This window comes from Protomyctophum bolini (genome assembly GCF_963924005.1).
Source record: "Protomyctophum bolini genome assembly, chromosome: 11".
In the NCBI taxonomy this organism is placed as follows: domain Eukaryota; kingdom Metazoa; phylum Chordata; class Actinopteri; order Myctophiformes; family Myctophidae; genus Protomyctophum; species Protomyctophum bolini.
Genome location: NC_137872.1, coordinates 7,728,869 through 7,747,417, shown reverse-complemented (window position 1 = coordinate 7,747,417; position 18,549 = coordinate 7,728,869). Strand labels below are relative to the sequence as shown.

Sequence of the window (18,549 nt, the reverse complement as noted above, 5' to 3'; positions counted from 1 at the left end):
CATCATGAGTAGCCTCTGGATGATTGGATGAAAATCTGTATTGAAAAATGTTCTCCCAAAAGTCAAGTAGTTCACTACTGTCGCCACATGGATATGAAAACTACACACGCACACACACACACACACACACACACACGCACGCACAAGCAAGCAGCCAAGCCAACCTATAATGAACTTGTAGACCTGCTATTATGTCTGTCTGTGGTCTCTCTCTCACACACACACACACACACACACACACACACACTCTCACGGGTGGATATTTTCAGACGCGACACTCATGATTGCAGAGTTTTTTTTTTTTAAATACCTCTCTCTCTCTCTCTCTCTCTCTCTCTCTCTCTCTCAGGGCGAGTCCGGTAAGCCTGGTAGAGGTGGTGAGCGTGGACCAACCGGTGCTCAGGTGAGTCTGCTAAAACCACAACCCTCTGAACAAACATTAAAAAGTCCCTAGACTTGGAGACCCTCAAAGTGATAATCACAGCGGTGCTATTGATGATAGAATGCTAATCACGTGTTAACGTCTCCAGGGTGCCCGTGGATTCCCCGGAACTCCTGGACTTCCTGGAATCAAAGGACACCGAGGATTCAGCGGTCTGGACGGAGCCAAGGGAGACGGAGGCCCAGCCGGACCCAAGGTACCTGTCTGTCTGTCTGTCTGTCTGTCTGTCTGTCTGTCTGTCTGTCTGTCTGTCTGTCTGTCTGTCTGTCTGTCTGTCTGTCTGTCTGTCTGTCTGTCTGTAATCATTTTAATGACGCACTTTATCGCTGCTGTCACGCCATCACTATAACTGTGTGTGTGTGTGTGTGTGTGTGTGTGTGTGTGTGTGTGTGTTTAGGGAGAGGGTGGCTCTTCTGGTGAGAACGGAACTCCAGGTGCCATGGTGAGTTATGTATTATTATTATTATTATTATTATTATCAGGCGGCCATGTGTCGTATACTCTTCCAAAGCCATGCATCGGAAATCGCCCCACAGAAAGAAAAAACAGAACACAACATTGTCAATGCTGCCTACAGTAAGTTACAGAGGAGGGATTTAGAATGCTGCGTACAGTAAGTTATAGTACAGGAAGTACAGTAAGTTAGAGGGATTTAGCAGGCCTTACCAGACTGACACGGCAAGTCAGCTGAACGTAGACCATCGGTCTGGATGCCAGGCTCCCATCCAGCCATCCATCCATGAGCTTAATCAGTCTGTATTCCAGGCTACAGGCTCCCCCATCCATCCATCCATGAGCTTAATCAGTCTGTATTCCAGGCTATAGGCTCCCCCATCCATCCATCCTGTCTGTGAGCAGAAACAAGGGAATAGAATCCTACCTATAAGGAATAACAGCTCCTCGCTGACTTCGTGCTGCAGTTCCACCTTTCGCCAGTAGGTCGTGGCAGCTTCATAACGTTCGAACCCACAACCTTCCACAGGAAAGGCATACGCTGTAACCACTACACTAGGTCTATATAGGCGTCAACAGGGATTGAAACGTTGTTTAATGCAATCAGTTAGGACTGTTCTGGTTGTCATGGTAACTAACGAGGTGTGTGATGTCATCATGTTGTTGTCATGGTAACTAACGATGTGTGATGTCATCATTCAGGGACCTCGCGGTCTCCCCGGTGAGAGAGGACGTGCTGGACCCAATGGAGCTGCTGTGAGTCACACACACACAAACACACACACACACACACTGGACGTAAAAATGGGTTTAGGGGTAATGGGTGTTGTAAAATAGGTGTCAGCCTGTCAGGTCTAAATGGAATCACATTCAGTTTAAAAGGCTTCCCAGACTCAGAAAACAAGAACCATTTTGTCTATTATGAACAAACTATGTTGGAAAAACACATTGAGAGACAATATACAAACCTTATGAAATACAATGTTACCAAAACACAATATACAAGCCTTATGAAATACTACATACAATGTTACTGTAACACAATCTTTAATTTAAATAGTTTTTACTACCATGCAACACTTTAGTTTAGATCAGATGTTTAAGCAGGACATCTACTTCAATCAATTGATTAATGAACCAATCATATGGTGTGTTTCAGTTGTAATGAACCAATCACGTTGTGTGTTTCAGTTGTATGTTGTGTGTTTCAGTTGTAATGAACCAATCACGTTGTGTGTTTCAGGGTGCTCGTGGAAATGATGGTGCTGCTGGTGCTGCTGGACCTCCTGTGAGTCACCCTGTCTCACTCTCTGTCCTGTCTCACTCTCTGAGTACTGTCTCACTCTTTGAGTACTGTCTCACTATCTGAATCCTGTCTCACTCTGTGTCCTGTCTCACTCTCTGTCCTGCCTCTCTCTATATATATCCTGTATCACTCTCTGCTCTGTCTCTCTCTATATATATCCTGTCTCACTCTCTGCCATGTCTCACTCTCTGTCCTGTCTCACTCTCTGCCCTGCCTCTCTCTATATATATCCTGTCTCACTCTCTGCTCTGTCTCTCTCTATATATATTCTGTCTCACTCTCTGCCCTGTCACTCTCTGAATCCTGTATCACTCTCTTATTGTCTAATGTCATTATAAGACTCATAGCACTTTCATTTTATGTAGACTTAGCACTCTATATTGTATTCATTATATAGATATTCTACTGTTAGACAGATGTTCTTCCTTAATGTAAATCACTCTGGATTAAGAGCGTCTGATAAATGAATACATCGTAAATTATTATTATTATTGTTACTGAATCTCTCTCTCTCTCTCTCTCTCTCTCTCTCCAGGGTCCTACTGGTCCCTCCGGCCCCCCTGGATTCCCCGGTGGTCCCGGAGCTAAGGTATGACTCTATGACCTTTGACATTTGAACCTATGGATGACCCCTCCTGTTATCTGCTTGACCTTTGACACAACGGGCCCTCCCACAGCGGTCATGTGATGTGTGACAGGAAGTAGTCGGTCTGTCCATCATAGCAGTAAACAAATGAAAGGTGGTGATTGGTTGACCCGTCTGTCCATCATAGCAGAAAACAAATGGAAGGTGGTCCTTGGTTGACCCATCTGTCCATCAGGAACAATTTTTTGGGTGTAGTGATATGGACACAAAAAACATAGTTCCATGTGTTAGAGGGGTAAAACATGAACGAAAGTTGCACTAATATTTTAGAAATAGGTCAACAATACAAATTACGTTAGTTTTGTGGACTTTTAATGCGCTGCCTCAGTGCCCCCCCCCCCCCCACAAAATGACCGGAACTACTTAATATTTCACCAAAACCAGAGCAAAACTCCCACCACGTCAGTCAATCAGTACAGTTGCAACCACTATATTAATGGCAAGTATTTCATATAGCTTAAGTTAAAACAAATCTGAACTATCCTTTTAAGGCTGTGAATATGAAAACACAGCAGAGACCTCTTCTACTTTCTACACATTTCACTTTAGTGTTTGTTTGTTTTACGAGTGCATTTATGAGATGTATAGATGATATGTAATATGTATGTATTCATGTATAGATGTATTCAATGGATTTATAGATGTTATGTAATATGTATATATTCAATAGATTTATAGATGTTATGTAATATGTATACATTCATGTATAGATGTATTGATCTCCAGGCAGAGGGTGGCACTCTGGGAGCTGTTTAGATGTATTGATAACCTATATTAATAACATATTAATGTATTGATATGTATTGATTATGTATTGATCTCCAGGGAGAGGGTGGACTTCAGGGAGCTCGTGGAGCTGAAGGACCCGCTGGAGCCCGTGGAGAGCCTGGTAACCCTGGACCCGCTGGAGCCGCTGGCCCTGCTGTGAGTGACCTCTGTGTGACCTCTCTGTGACCTCTCTAGAGGGTCTAGGCTTTAGGATCTCTCCAGAGCTCCACTAGTACAACTCCATTAACCTCAGTAGAACATCTAGAACTTCACTAGACCTTCACTAGACCTTCACTAGACCATCACTAGACCTCTCTACTTCACTTAAGCAATATTACACCAGAGGGTGTGGTTTAAAGTGATTATTGTCACGACAGTGATGCGGTCAGGAACGAGACGTAGTCGAGTTCCGCAAGCATCACTGAAGTGACAATAATCAAGTTAAACCACACCCTCGAGTATAATATTGCAATTATAAAACTAGCTAGCCTAGCCACCGAGTTTGCTAGCGCTCTGGGAAAACAGAGCAGCGGAATTCTTTGTTTTGATTAGGTGTGGAGTGGTGCTCGTTTGAACCACGGCTAGAAGGCCGTTTCAACCAATCAGATTGCTTCCTCGAGACGATCTGTTGTATAATAGACCTTCACTAGCACCTCTCTACTTCACCTTAGCAGAACTTCACTAGCAGTAGAACTTCAGCGTTCAGACACAGTGCAGTTCACTAGAATGTCCACTAGGTGTCAGTGTTCAGCCACAGTGCAGTTCACTAGAACGTCCACTATAGGTGTCAGTGTTCAGCCACAGTGCAGTTCACTAGAACGTCCACTAGGTGTCAGTGTTCAGACACAGTGCATCGTGTTAAAATATCCTTTCTCTGCAGGGAAACAACGGAGCTGATGGAAACACTGGAGCCAAGGGAGCCCCTGTAAGTACACACACGCACATGCACACACACACACACACACACACACACACACACACAAAGCCCCAGTTCCGATGTCTTCCCTAAAGCCTCCAGCTCATCAAACCAAACCCATCAAACAAATAATGGAATCATGAAATACCAACGAGTCATTATCAATTCATATCTATAGCAGGCAATTCAATCAAAATAAATACAAATAATGGACAGAAAATGTCTACTAAGTAGGAATGGAGATCCCCTAACCCTAATGGAGATCCTCAAACCCTAACGGAGATCCCCTAACCCTAATGGAGATCACTTTAAAACTCGTAATATCCTTAATGACTTGCAGTGCTTTAAAGGTGCCTTTTGCAATATGACCATTTTCTGTTCATTTTGTGTGTTAACAATGGAACAACCCTGAGCTACGGAGCTAAGTTAAGAAGTAGCTAAGCCAAGGAGCTACATTCAGGAGCTAAGCTAAAGAGCTATGCTAAGGAGCTAAGAAGTTACAGTAAGTTAAGGAGCTAAGCTGCTAAAGAGGACATTGGACCTGGTTCATAAACAGCCTACACACTGAAACCAGAATGTTTTCCACCAACAGAACTTTGGTTCTAGAACTCGTTCCGTTCTATAGATTCTTGGAACCTGGTGCTTTCACAGAACCGGCCGATTTGTTTGGGTCCAGTTCTGAACCAACTTCCAGGGTTCTGAACCAGTTAATTCCAGTGTAAACACTCTGAACTGGTTCAATATACGGCAGGGATAAAAATAACGGAACCGGTTCAACCGTCCTCACTGACTGGTTCATAGTCAACCTCCACATTGGATTTATTTAACTGAGCCGTACGTGGTGTTTTGCTGCCCCCTGTAGGAGGCACTCGTACCAGAGTGTATTTATTTAACTGAGTGTTGTTTTGCTGCCCCCTGTAGGGCCTCGCTGGTATCGCTGGAGCACCTGGCTTCCCTGGACCCCGTGGCCCCCCTGGAGCCCAAGGTGCTGGTGGTGCCCCCGGACCCAAAGGAAACACTGTGAGTCAATGTCTCTCTATCCTCTCTCTCTCTCTCTCTCTCTCTCTTTCTCTCTCTTCCATTAATTGTTAATTGTTCTTGTTGCTAATTGTTGTTAATTGTTAATTGTTGTTGTTGTTGTCCTACAGGGTGAGGTTGGTGCCAACGGAGCTAAGGGAGAGGCCGGTGCCAAGGGAGAGGCTGTAAGTTTACCTACCACACACACACACACACACACACACACACACACACACACACACTCTCTCTCTCTAACCTGCACTGTGTGTGTTTGACCACCAGGGTATTCCAGGAGCTCAGGGACCCCCCGGTTCAGCTGGTGAGGAGGGCAAGCGAGGAGCCCGCGGAGAGCCCGGTGCCGGAGGAGCCCGTGGACCCCCCGGAGAGAGAGTACGTTAGTCTGTGATGTCACTGTTAGATTACCCAGCACGCATCAGTGACATCGCTGTCATCCACCCTCTAGTTTATCGATACCTCAACGAGCGTCAGCTGTGCTGTGTCACTGATCAAGCGGGTGTGTTTGTTTCGTTGCGCGCAGGGTGGCCCCGGAGGTCGTGGATTCCCCGGAGCTGACGGCGCTGCTGGACCCAAGGGAGCCAACGGTGAGCGAGGAGGACCCGGAGTTGTTGGACCCAAGGGCGCCACCGGAGAGCCCGGACGCAACGGAGAGCCCGGCATGCCCGGATCCAAGGTACAAGACTTTATGTTAACTAATGTATTCATAACGTTTGGAGGGAGAATAATGCATACATGATTATGAAAGGTGTTTGTTAATCCTGTGACCTTTGTTTGACCTCTTAGGGTATGACTGGTAGCCCAGGAAGCCCTGGTCCCGATGGCAAGCTTGGAGCAACTGTAAGTACCGCCTTAAATATTAACACTAATACTACCTTACCGAGTATACTCGTCCTATTAAATAAATGCGCTTGGTGCTCAGGATGCTCGTCTTAATGTGCTTTATATCGATATATAAGCATGCCTCGCTGCTAGGCAGGGTCCCTAGGCACTGACAGAACAAGCGTGCAACTCTCATGACCTTCTGTATTAGTCGCGGCCTTTATTAGCTTCTGTATTAGCCGCGGCCTTTATAAGCTTCTGTATAAGCCGCGGCTTTTATTGGCTTCTCTATTAGCCAGCAGCCTTTCCACATTGTTTCCTCTGAACATACGCGCTGTCCGTAGTTTCGATCAGATCGACGAGGTTCGGAGCTCATTTCAGAGTTTCGCGGTCATTGCGTTTGGAATATTAGCGTTTCCTGGATAATGGAGGGACATTGTCTTATCTCGCTAGCATTAGCGCTAATAATACTATCATTCAATATGGCGACGAACAGGGCGGTTACATTAATATGTAACCGCCCTGTTCGTCGCCATATTGAATACTACTCGTATACAAGTGTGTAATGATAATAACACTCATATTACATATTCGTTATAAGCATCTTATATCCAAGCATTTCTACTTTTCATCACCCAGGGTGCCGCTGGACAAGATGGCCGCCCCGGACCTCCCGGTCCCGTTGGAGCCAGAGGTCAGCCCGGAGTCATGGGATTCCCTGGACCCAAGGGTGCTGCTGTGAGTACCATATCAGCCCTAGGGATAATAAATAAATATACACCCTATAGGGTATATATACCCTAGGCCTATGGTCTTAGGGAGAAATAATTGGTTAATTGATGGAAGTTTAACTGTTCGTCTCGCTGTCTGTCTGCCTGTCTGTCTGTCTGTCTACCTGTCTGTCTGTCTGTAGGGTGAGGGTGGTAAGCCTGGTGAGAGAGGAGTGCTGGGACCCACTGGTGCTACTGTAAGTATTCTTATTCTATTCACTTGGTACATTTAGGTAGTGGCGGCCATATTTGTAGTTTTCAACAAAAATAAATGACGTCCATGTTCTTTTTTCCCCCCCAGGGTGCACCTGGCAAGGACGGTGATGTTGGTGCTCCTGGTGCCACTGGACCCGCTGTAAGCAACACACACGCACACACACACACACACACACACACACACACGGTCAATCAATTTCCTCGAGACACCACAGTGACCCACTCACACTGGACAACCCAAACTTCGGTTGAATTTCCGAATGACCTCTGGGAGGTTGTCTAAATGACCTCTGGGAGGTTGTCTAAATGACCTCTCGGAGGTCGTCTAAATGGTGGTCAAATCCAACATTGCCACCGCTCAAGGTGCCAACCTGGAGGCTTCAAAACAACATCTCACACTCCAGAACCAACTCCAAAACCAACTCCAAAACCAACTCCAAAACCAACTCTCCAGTTCAAACATCCACATATATCCATCCACCATTTACACCTCCATTCACCATCACGTCTCCATCTAAACATCATCTCCTCTCTGGCCCTCAGGGAGTTGCTGGAGAGAGAGGAGAGCCCGGTGCAGCCGGACCCCCAGGATTCCAGGGACTCCCCGGACCCCAGGGAGCCCTCGGAGAGAGCGGCAAGCCAGGAGAGCAGGTACAACGTTAGACTTAAAAATATACCCCAAATGGAATACAGTTAAAATATGGTTCGCTTTCAGAGGGCGTGTGACACATGTTGACATGACAATCTCTCTCTCTCCAGGGTCTGGCCGGTGAGGCTGGTCAAGCCGGTCCTGCTGGATCCAGAGGCGACAGAGGATTCCCAGGAGAGCGCGGAGCACCAGGTCCCGTTGGACCCGCCGGAGCTCGCGGTTCTCCCGGATCTGCCGGAAACGACGGTGCCAAGGTGAGGCCGGACACGCCCCCTGACCGCTGACCTTTAGGGCGGGGTCGTCACTGGGCACGGAGGCTCGTTCATAGCTTGTATTGATAAGGAGCACCGTATTGATCAGGCTCCTATACCTCCTAACCTCTAACAGACGGAATGCAATACTATTGAAGAAACTGTTAACTGGTCATCATTTTATCATGGGCTGCTAGGCTCGATAACAGGCTTGATGAACTTATTGATACCGGCTACTCGATAAGCTCAAAGCTCATCGATACCGGGTACTCCATCCCTAGTGACCACCCTGACCTCAGGCAGGGTCATGACCCTGACCTCAGGCAGGGTCATGACCCTGACCTGAGCTTTGCTACTGGATTATAGAAATCCTGCTCTTTATGGAGTGTTTCTCACAACTCTTCCTCTCTCCTCCTCTTCCTCTTCCTCCTCTTCCTCCAGGGAGATGCTGGAGCCGGAGGAGCCCCCGGTGCTCAGGGACCCCCAGGTCTGCAGGGCATGCCCGGAGAGAGAGGAGCCGCTGGCCTGCCTGGACTGAAGGGAGACAGAGTGAGTTAGAATCCATCTTCAGCCGCTTATCCGTAGTAGGGTCGCGGGGGCAACAGCTCCACCAGAGAGCTCCAGGCTTTCCTCTCCAGAGCAACATTAGTAACTTCATTGTGGGAGATTCCGAGGCTGGAGGTGTCTAAAACGAGTCTTTTCTTCCCTCCAGGGTGACGGTGGTGTTAAGGGAGCCGACGGTGCACCCGGTAAGGACGGTATTCGCGGTATGACCGGACCCATCGGACCCCCCGGACCCGCCGGAGCTCCTGGTGACAAGGGAGAGGGTGGAGCCGTCGGTGCTGTTGGACCCACTGGAGCCCGCGGAGCCCCTGTGAGTACACCTGTCTGTCTGTCTGTCTGTCTGTCTGTCTACATGAGCCCATGCAGCTACGTGAACTTATAGTATAAAAGCTACAAACGCTACAAAAAATGCTCAGCTCGTTTCAACGTCAGCTAACGGAGCTACAAATGACAAGGAGGCGAGGTAGTTGCAGCTACTAGCCTGTCCGCTACTAGTGTTAGCTCTTCATAATGGAGGCGAGATAGTTTCAGGCTAGCTGAGGTAAAGCCAGCTAGCCTGTGTCTGCTACTAGCGTTAGATAGTTTCAGGCTAGCTGAGGTAAAGCCAGCTAGCATGTGTCTGCTAATAGCGTTAGATAGTTGCAGGCTAGCTGAGGTAAAGCCAGCTAGCCTGTCTGCTACTAGTGTTAGTTCTTCATAATGGCTTCCTCATCCCATCAACAACAAGAGCTAACGCTAGTCTACCTACTACTAGCATTAGCTCTTCATAGTTATACGTAAATATGAATATCATTACGCTAATGTGACATAGTCAGGTAAGTCAGAGAGGCTTATTGTCGGTATGCTAACAGTTATGCTAATGTTTCATGTAATTATGCATAGCATTATGCTAATGTATCATGTAATTATGCATATCATTATGCTAATGTGTCATGTAATTATGCATAGCATTATGCTAATGTTATGCTAATGTCTGTGGTCCTCAGGGCGAGCGTGGAGAGAATGGACCCCCTGGACCCGCTGGATTCGCTGGACCCCCTGTAAGTAGCCACTCCCACTCTCTGATGACATCACGTGTTACATCATCACTGTGCGTCTCTCTCTGATGACATCACGTGTTACATCATCACTGTGCGTCTCTCTCTCTCAGGGTGCTGACGGTCAGCCCGGAGCTAAGGGAGAGGCTGGAGATAACGGAGCTAAGGGAGACGGTGGAGCACCCGGCGCTGCTGGAGCCACTGGAGCCGCCGGACCTCAGGTTGGGACACACACACACACACACACACACACACACATGGCGTACAGCCGGCGTACACACATACTCTTATACTATTGGTGTATGGTATGGTATGCAATGGTTTGATTGACTCTCTGCCTGGTCCAATCACAGGGTCCCGTTGGAAACACCGGAGCCAAGGGAAGCCGCGGCGCCGCCGGACCCCCTGGTGCTACTGGATTCCCTGGAGCTGCTGGTAGAGTCGGAGCCCCCGGCCCCTCTGTGAGTACCTCCTGTGACATCATCATGCCCTTTCTACCACCCCAAGACCATTTATCAACTGTCCATGGGAGGACAGTTGATAAAACCCACAGTCGAGGGTCACCATCTGTTGCGTCGCTATTGGTTCAAAGGTTATCTAAAGTCCAATAAAAGGCTGTAAACATAAGTCATGGGACCTTAAGAAATGGCATATTTTAATGATTACCGTCGGGATACTTATCCCAAAATGAATGGAGCGCAGGCCAGAGGTGTCGTCTGTCCTGGAGAGCTCTGACGTGTCTCTACTTTTTCAGACACCTATATAGAAATATTTCTGTCTCTCTGTGACCTTGATGAGCCCTGCTAGTGTGCACACTCTTATCTAATCACTCTCTGTCTCTCTCTCTCTCTCTCTCTCTCAGGGTAACTCTGGAGCCCCCGGCCCCTCTGGACCTGCTGGTAAGGAAGGACAGAAGGGTAACCGTGGAGAGACCGGTCCCGCCGGTCGCCCCGGTGAGCTGGGAGCCGCAGGACCCCCAGGAGCCCAGGGAGAGAAGGGTAACCCCGGTGGAGAGGGAGCTCCCGTAAGTAGCCGTGGTTTACTGTCATCATTACACTCATTACACTCTTTATTCCATGACCCCGACATTCTGGACCTCATTCTGGGGTCTTAATAATGTGTGTATTTGACCAGGCGTCTCTGTCTCCCCCTGCAGGGCTCCTCTGGTATTCCCGGCCCCAGCGGTATTGCTGGTCAGAGAGGTATCGTCGGTCTGCCCGGACAGAGAGGAGAGAGAGGTTTCCCTGGACTGCCCGGACCCAGCGTGAGTTAACTACCATTAGTTAACTATTAGCGCTGTTATCAGCAGACCCAGATTGGTCGGTATAGATCTAAGCTGTGGTTCTCCACAGGGAGAGGTCAGTTGGTCTAAGCATTGTGATTGGTCGCCCCACAGGGTGAGGTCAGTAGATCTAAGCATTGTGATTGGTCCCCCACAGGGTGAGGTTGGTAAGCAGGGATCCGGTGGACCCGGCGGAGAGCGTGGACCCCCTGGACCAATGGGACCCTCTGGCCTGGCCGGAGCACCCGGCGAGGCTGGACGTGAGGTGAGGAACCTTAAAATACTGTCTCTGCACTGTAAACATTAGCATGGTGGTGTTACGGCCGCTAGTCTACACTGTAAACATTAGCATGGTGGTGTTACGGCCGCTAGTCTACACTGTAAACATTAGCATGGTGGTGTTACGGCCGCTAGTCTACACTGTAAACATTAGCATGGTGGTGTTACGGCCACTAGTCTACACTGTAAACAATAGCATGGTGGTGTTACCACCTCTAGTCTACACTGTAAACATTAGCATGGTGGTGTTACGGCCTCTAGTCTACACTGTAAACACTAGCATGGTGGTGTTACCACCTCTAGTCTACACTGTAAACATTAGCATGGTGATGTTACCACCTCTAGTCTACACTGTAAACATTAGCATGGTGGTGTTATGGCCTCTAGTCTACACTGTAAACACTAGCATGGTGGTGTTACCACCTCTAGTCTACACTGTAACATGTTAGGTATGGAACTACAGAAAGTACACTGTAAACATTGACATGTTTTGTGTCACAGGGAGCCGCCGGTAACGAGGGAGCTGCTGGCCGCGATGGTGCTGCAGGACCCAAGGTCAGTGCCACACACACACACACACACACACACATACACACTTGGCTTTTTGGTTGTCCTGTGTGCTGATTGGCTCTCTGTTACCAGGGAGACCGTGGTGAGTCTGGTGCTGCTGGTGCCCCCGGTGCCCCAGGACCCCCCGGAGCCCCAGGACCCGTTGGACCCGCTGGAAAGTCTGGTGACCGTGGAGAGAGTGTGAGTACAGACCCCCCCCAGCACCCCCCAAAACATCATACAGACCAGAGAACTCCCCAAAACATCATACAGACCAGAGAACTCCCCAAAACATCATACAGACCAGAGAACTCCCCAAAACATCATACAGACCAGAGAACTCCCCAAAACATCATACAGACCAGAGAACTCCCCAAAACATCATACAGACCAGAGAACTCCCCAAAACATCATACAGACCAGAGAACTCCCCAAAACATCATACAGACCAGAGAACTCCCCAAAACATCATACAGACCAGAGAACTCCCCAAAACATCATACAGACCAGAGAACTCCTCAAAACATCATACAGACCAGAGAACTCCCCAAAACATCATACAGACCAGAGAACTCCTCAAAACATCATACAGACCAGAGAACTCCCCAAAACATCATACAGACCAGAGAACTCCTCAAAACATCATACAGACCAGAGAACTCCCCAAAACATCATACAGACCAGAGAACTCCTCAAAACATCATACAGACCAGAGAACTCCCCAAAACATCATACAGACCAGAGAACTCCCCAAAACATCATACAGACCAGAGAACTCCTCAAAACATCCTACAGACTCCCCAGAACCAGAACAACCCCCCCACCCACCCCCAAAACGTCATACAGCCCCCCTAGATCCACCCAGAACCCTCCAGAACAATCTACAGACCGCCCACCTAGAAGCTCATGGAACCAATCTAGAGCAGATAGGAGTCAAGAACCTGTGAGAGTCCATCAGAACCTCCCCAGGTCCAGTCCAGAATACCTGTTAGAACCTCATAGTCTAATAGAATATACAGTAGACCCATCAGAAGGCTTACTGAACTCTCTCTCTCTCTCTCCAGGGTCCCGCTGGTCCTGCCGGAGCTGCTGGTATTGGTGGCCCTCGTGGACCTTCTGTAAGTAACTATGACCTATGACTTATGACCTTCTGTAAGTAACTATGACCTATGACTTATGACCTTATGTAAGTAACTATGACCTATGACTTATGACCTTATGTAAGTAACTATGACCTATGACTTATGACCTTCTGTAAGTAACTATGACCTATGACTTATGACCTTATGTAAGTAACTATGACCTATTAACACATTGGATCCTAAGGACGGGTGTACTTGGTTGCTATGAACAGTTGTTTCTGTACGATCCGACCACGTTAGCTTCTGTTTTAGCCGCCCTAGTCCTTTCGCGCTCTTTTCTCGGAAACCACGCCACTGTCCGTGCTTTTCTGATTGTCCGGTGATCGCGATTGGAACATTCAGTGTTTTCTAGAGCAAGGATCATTTTAGCCTGATAATTTAAACTAAACTATTACAAACTGCTGTAAGTAACTATAAAGTACAACGGCTCAGCGCTCGTACTGACAACCTTCCCGCTCTTTTCAGGGCCTATTGACCTTGAGCTATGAACCATGAACTATGACCTATGAACTACTCGTACTCACAACCTTCCCGCTCTTTCCAGGGTCCCGCTGGCGCTCGTGGAGACAAGGGAGAGTCCGGAGAGGCTGGAGAGAGAGGCATGAAGGGACACAGAGGATTCACCGGCATGCAGGGACCCCCCGGACCCTCTGTAAGACTCACTAACATAGTGTAGGACCCCCCGGGGACCCCCTGTAAGTCATTACCCCCCCCGTAATGCCAACCCTAACCCTGTTTGTTGTTGTTTAACCTTTAGGGTTCATCTGGAGATTCAGGACCTGCCGGTTCCGCCGGACCCGCTGGACCCAGAGTAAGTTCTACAACCGTTTACACTTTACACTTCACCCCTAAAACCCCTAACCCGGCCTAGACCCTAACCGTTTACACTTTACACTGACCAAGAGTCACAGTTTAGGCATTTATCAGACGCTCTTAATCCAGAGCGATTTACAGTTTACACTTCCTATCATCAGTCTAACAGTAGACTATATAAACAGTCATCTAGGATCATCTAGAATCCTAGCATAGCATGCTAATATCTGCGTTGTCTCCGTAGGGACCCTCTGGCTCATCTGGAGCTGCTGGTAAAGACGGTATGAGTGGTCTGCCCGGACCTACCGGACCCCCTGGACCCAGAGGTCGCTCTGGAGAGATGGGACCCGCTGTGAGTACACACTGTCTGTTTGTCTGTCTGTAAACCCCATATCTTACTTAGATAACATTAAGCAATGGTTGTAAAATAGAAAAATGAGAGAACAAGAAATGACTCAAGTCATTATAGTATCAGCTTGCATTCCATTCTCTTGCATATTGTATCTTAGTGGGTCTTATAGAATAACGCATATTGTATCTTAGTGGGTCTTTGTGTAGAATAAAGCATATTGTATCTTAGTGGGTCTTTGTGTAGAATAACGCATATTGTATCTTAGTGGGTCTTTGTGTAGAATAAAGCATATTGTATCTTAGTGGGTCTTTGTGTAGAATAAAGCATATTGTATCTTAGTGGGTCTTTGTGTAGAATAAAGCATATTGTATCTTAGTGTAGTGTAGTGTCCAGTCATAAACATCTCGCCACTAGACCACGTGTTTCTTAGTGTATCCAGTCATGAACATCTCGCCACTAGACCATGTGACTAGACTAGAAGCTCGTCAAGCTCATTAAAAAGGTTTTTCTTGCAGTGGAGTTCTGACAAACTGAGTACCAGTAGCATGAGGCATCTAGGTTCCACTACTTCTGTCCTACGGTTTTCCCGCCAGCCAACCAACCAACCAACTCCTCTCTCTCTCTCTCGTTGACTCCTCACCCTCACAGGGACCCCCTGGACCTCCCGGACCCCCAGGACCCCCCGGCGCCCCCGGTGGCGGCTTCGACATGGGCTTCATCTCCCAGCCCCAGGAGAAGGCTCCCGATCCGTTCCGCATGTACCGCGCTGATGACGCCAACGTCATGCGCGACCGCGACCTGGAGGTAGACAGCACCCTGAAGAGCCTCAGCCAGCAGATCGAGCAGATCAGAAGCCCCGACGGCACCCAGAAGAACCCCGCCAGAACCTGCAGGGACCTGAAGATGTGCCACCCCGACTGGAAGAGCGGTACGCTAACCTCTAGCCGCTATGCTAATACAACACTAGTTACTAATGAACACACTAGTTTACATCACTGGAAGAGCGGTATGCTAACCGCTAGCCGCTATGCTAATACAACACTAGTTACTAATAAACACACTAGTTAACATGTGCCACCCCGAATGGTAGAGCGGTACGCTAACCGCTAGGCTAATAAACACACTTAAGTAGTATCTACAGTACACTAATAAACACACTATCAACATGCTAATAACGAACGCACACACATACACACATCAACGCTAGCGAAAGATCGTGTCTCTGTCCGTACATTACGGTGCTTCATCGTGTGTCTCTCTGTCGCCGCCCTACAGGACAGTACTGGATCGACCCAGACCAGGGCTGCACCCAGGACGCCATCAAGGTTTACTGCAACATGGAGACCGGAGAGACCTGCGTGTCTCCCACACAGAGCACCGTTGAGAAGAAGAACTGGTACCAGAGCTCCACCAGCAAGAAGCACGTCTGGTTCGGAGAGACCATGGCCGACGGATTCCAGGTGAGACCGGCCTTCTACTCTAAGACCCAAACCACGCCAATGCAACTAGTCGCAACCAAACGGTTTTCGGCCCAAACAGCACGGAATGATTCGCCATGCAACTCCTTGCAACCAGAGTAGTTACATGAAACCATTAACCTCAACGGCAGTTGGAAAGTGGAGTTGCATTGGTGTCCTTAAAACTGTTTTGTTGCAAGGAGTTGAACTTGCGACTAGTTGCATTGGTGCGGTTTGGGCCCGAGAAACAAGCCCAAATCGTCAACTACACTTTAAGCCCAAACCACAGTGAGGGCTCCTCTCTCTCTCTCTCTCTCTCTCTCAGTCTAAGTAAACCTCTCTCTCCCCTCCAGTTTGAGTATGGCAGTGAGGGCTCTGCTCCCGCAGACGTGAACATCCAGCTCACCTTCCTGCGCCTCATGTCCACCGAAGCCAGCCAGAACCTCACCTACCACTGCAAGAACAGCGTGGCCTACATGGACGCTTCCACCGCCAACCTGAAGAAGGCGCTGTTGCTGCAGGGCTCCAACGAGATCGAGATCAGAGCCGAGGGCAACAGTCGCTTCACCTACAGCGTCCTGGAGGATGGATGCACGGTGAGAGAGAGAGCGCGCACACACACACACACACACACACACACACACACACGCACACACACTACTGACACACGCACAAATGCACACACACGCACGCACACACAGCTTTAAGGAACCCAAACTGTGATTGAATTCTACTTCTCTAAGTGTCCTCACCAACAACATCAGGTGTATTGTTACAATTTAGGCATTTATCAGACGCTCTTAATCCAGAGCGATTTACAGTAAGCAAGAACAACACAATAATAGTCACCTATAGGATCATAAGTAAACAAAGAAATGTGTGTGAATGTGTGTGAATGTGAATGCTGACGATGTGACGATACAGCATTCTAACGTTGTTCTCCTCCCTGTGTGTTTGTATACAGTCGCACAGCGGCGCCTGGGGCAAGACAGTCATCGACTACAAGACAACGAAAACGTCTCGTCTCCCCATCATCGATATCGCCCCCATGGACATCGGCGGTTCCGACCAGGAGTTCGGCCTGGAGGTCGGCCCCGTGTGCTTCTTGTAAAAAAAAAAAAAAAGGAGAAATCTGGACTTGAAATAGTTGTTGTTGTGTGTTATGTGTGTTTTTTTTTATTTGTTCCGACAGTTGATCTCTCTGTAAAAAAACAAACAATCCAAAATCATCATCATCACAAAGACCCTTTTTTCTTTTTTTTTTTCTTTTTTTTTTTGTTGAAAAAGCCGACCCCTTTTTAGAAGTCTTCCGTGTTCCGACGTCGTTCGTTTCTGCCTTGAAACCTGCACTTCCTATTCCTTCCACAAGAGGGCGATGTCGGCGCGGTGCGGAGTTTTTTTCCGCACGGCCGGTTGTCCGTCGCGTTTGGGACCACTACTTCCTGTTTGGGACCACTACTTCCGACTCTGAGGATACTTTTACCTTTTTTTTTTAAGAGAAGACATTCTGTTTTTCCAAACGGCAAACGAGAAAATAATATATGTGCTTTGTGTAAAGTGTAAAATGTTTTGAGTTTTTTTGTTTTGTTTTTTTATTTTATTTTTTGGTTTCCCCCCCCCCCCCCTCTGGAGTTTACAGACAACAGTTCAGAAACAACACGACGCGCGACGTTGACTTTTTCATTGGTTTTACTTTAGTTCTTTTTTCCACACCTCCACTGCCCTCAACGGATCAAAGGACGATATGAGCTTTGTACACAGTTTTTGTTTCAGGTGCTGAAAATAAACGGTCAAACTGACGCTGTGTGTGTGTGTGTGTCCAGCAGCCATCTCTGCCTCGTTTGTTCTACTACCTCCGTGTAGGGTAATATTGTGTGTTCTTTTCACACCTGGTCACTTCAGCATGGTGGTGTTACGGTGAAGTTGGTGACCTGCTGAAATATGTGACCATCTTTGTGGAATTCACACAACTTTACATGGAGGTCTTTAAATATGTGTCCTAAATATTGCTAGTTTAAGTAAGGGATAATATCTGGCTAGGTGGTCATTAATTCACCTCCTTTATGTAAGGGATAATGTCTGGCTAGGTGGTTGTTGCAGGAAGATAATTCACCTCCTTTATGTAAGAGATAATGTCGGGCTAGGTGGTCGTTGTAGGGAGATAATTCACCTCCTTTATGTAAGGGATAATGTCTGGCTAGCTGGTCGTTGTAGGGAGATAATTCACCTCCTTTACGTAAGGGATAATGTCTGGCTAGCTGGTCGTTGTACGGAGATAATTCACCTCCTTTATGTAAGGGATAATGTCTGGCTAGGTGGTCGTTGTAGGGAGATAATTCACCTCCTTTATGTAAGGGATAATGTCTGGCTAGGTGGTCGTTGTAGGGAGATAATTCACCTCCTTTATGTAAGGGTAATGTCTGGTCTGGCTAGGTGGTCGTTGTAGGGAGATAATTCATCTGCATCTGCCCAGCTGCAGGGCTGGCTGCATGCATCTGCCCAGCTGCAGGGCTGCAGCACTGTCGGAAAACAGTGAGTTGATCAGATATAATCCATTTTCGGGTACTGCTTTATCTATTTCTCACTCAAATGTTTCCAAAAACATTCTTGAGAACAATGTTTAGCTGTACATGACATTGTGTTTCACTAGTGTGTGTGTGTGTGTGTGTGTGTGTGTGTGTGTGTGTGTGTGTGTGTGTGTGTGTGTGTGTGCGCGTGCGTGCGTGCGTGCGTTTACATGGCTGTCATGTGGAAACAGCAGTAAATCAAGCGGGGCACAGCAGGTGATCAGAGGGTTTGATTA

General features: G+C 47.8%; 1 protein-coding gene across 1 annotated transcript in view; it reads left to right on the top strand.

Annotated features, from left to right (window-relative positions):
- Positions 1-17,545, top strand: part of LOC308324114 (uncharacterized protein) — a 35,400-nt gene extending 17,855 nt beyond the window's left edge. Inside the window, exons 9-44 of the mRNA XM_080776040.1 lie at positions 350-403; positions 531-638; positions 840-884; positions 1,598-1,651; positions 2,139-2,183; positions 2,737-2,790; positions 3,673-3,771; positions 4,496-4,540; positions 5,453-5,551; positions 5,680-5,733; positions 5,831-5,938; positions 6,087-6,239; positions 6,350-6,403; positions 7,025-7,123; positions 7,299-7,352; positions 7,457-7,510; positions 7,915-8,022; positions 8,131-8,274; positions 8,713-8,820; positions 8,984-9,145; positions 9,822-9,875; positions 9,986-10,093; positions 10,226-10,333; positions 10,735-10,896; positions 11,029-11,136; positions 11,312-11,419; positions 11,935-11,988; positions 12,076-12,183; positions 13,047-13,100; positions 13,669-13,776; positions 13,882-13,935; positions 14,182-14,289; positions 14,938-15,217; positions 15,565-15,749; positions 16,100-16,342; positions 16,711-17,545. Coding sequence (XP_080632166.1) covers positions 350-403; positions 531-638; positions 840-884; positions 1,598-1,651; positions 2,139-2,183; positions 2,737-2,790; positions 3,673-3,771; positions 4,496-4,540; positions 5,453-5,551; positions 5,680-5,733; positions 5,831-5,938; positions 6,087-6,239; positions 6,350-6,403; positions 7,025-7,123; positions 7,299-7,352; positions 7,457-7,510; positions 7,915-8,022; positions 8,131-8,274; positions 8,713-8,820; positions 8,984-9,145; positions 9,822-9,875; positions 9,986-10,093; positions 10,226-10,333; positions 10,735-10,896; positions 11,029-11,136; positions 11,312-11,419; positions 11,935-11,988; positions 12,076-12,183; positions 13,047-13,100; positions 13,669-13,776; positions 13,882-13,935; positions 14,182-14,289; positions 14,938-15,217; positions 15,565-15,749; positions 16,100-16,342; positions 16,711-16,857 — 3,690 coding nt within the window. The 3' untranslated portion in view covers positions 16,858-17,545. The remainder of the gene's footprint in view (positions 1-349; positions 404-530; positions 639-839; positions 885-1,597; positions 1,652-2,138; positions 2,184-2,736; positions 2,791-3,672; positions 3,772-4,495; positions 4,541-5,452; positions 5,552-5,679; positions 5,734-5,830; positions 5,939-6,086; positions 6,240-6,349; positions 6,404-7,024; positions 7,124-7,298; positions 7,353-7,456; positions 7,511-7,914; positions 8,023-8,130; positions 8,275-8,712; positions 8,821-8,983; positions 9,146-9,821; positions 9,876-9,985; positions 10,094-10,225; positions 10,334-10,734; positions 10,897-11,028; positions 11,137-11,311; positions 11,420-11,934; positions 11,989-12,075; positions 12,184-13,046; positions 13,101-13,668; positions 13,777-13,881; positions 13,936-14,181; positions 14,290-14,937; positions 15,218-15,564; positions 15,750-16,099; positions 16,343-16,710) is intronic.
- Positions 17,546-18,549: the final 1,004 nt, after the last annotated feature.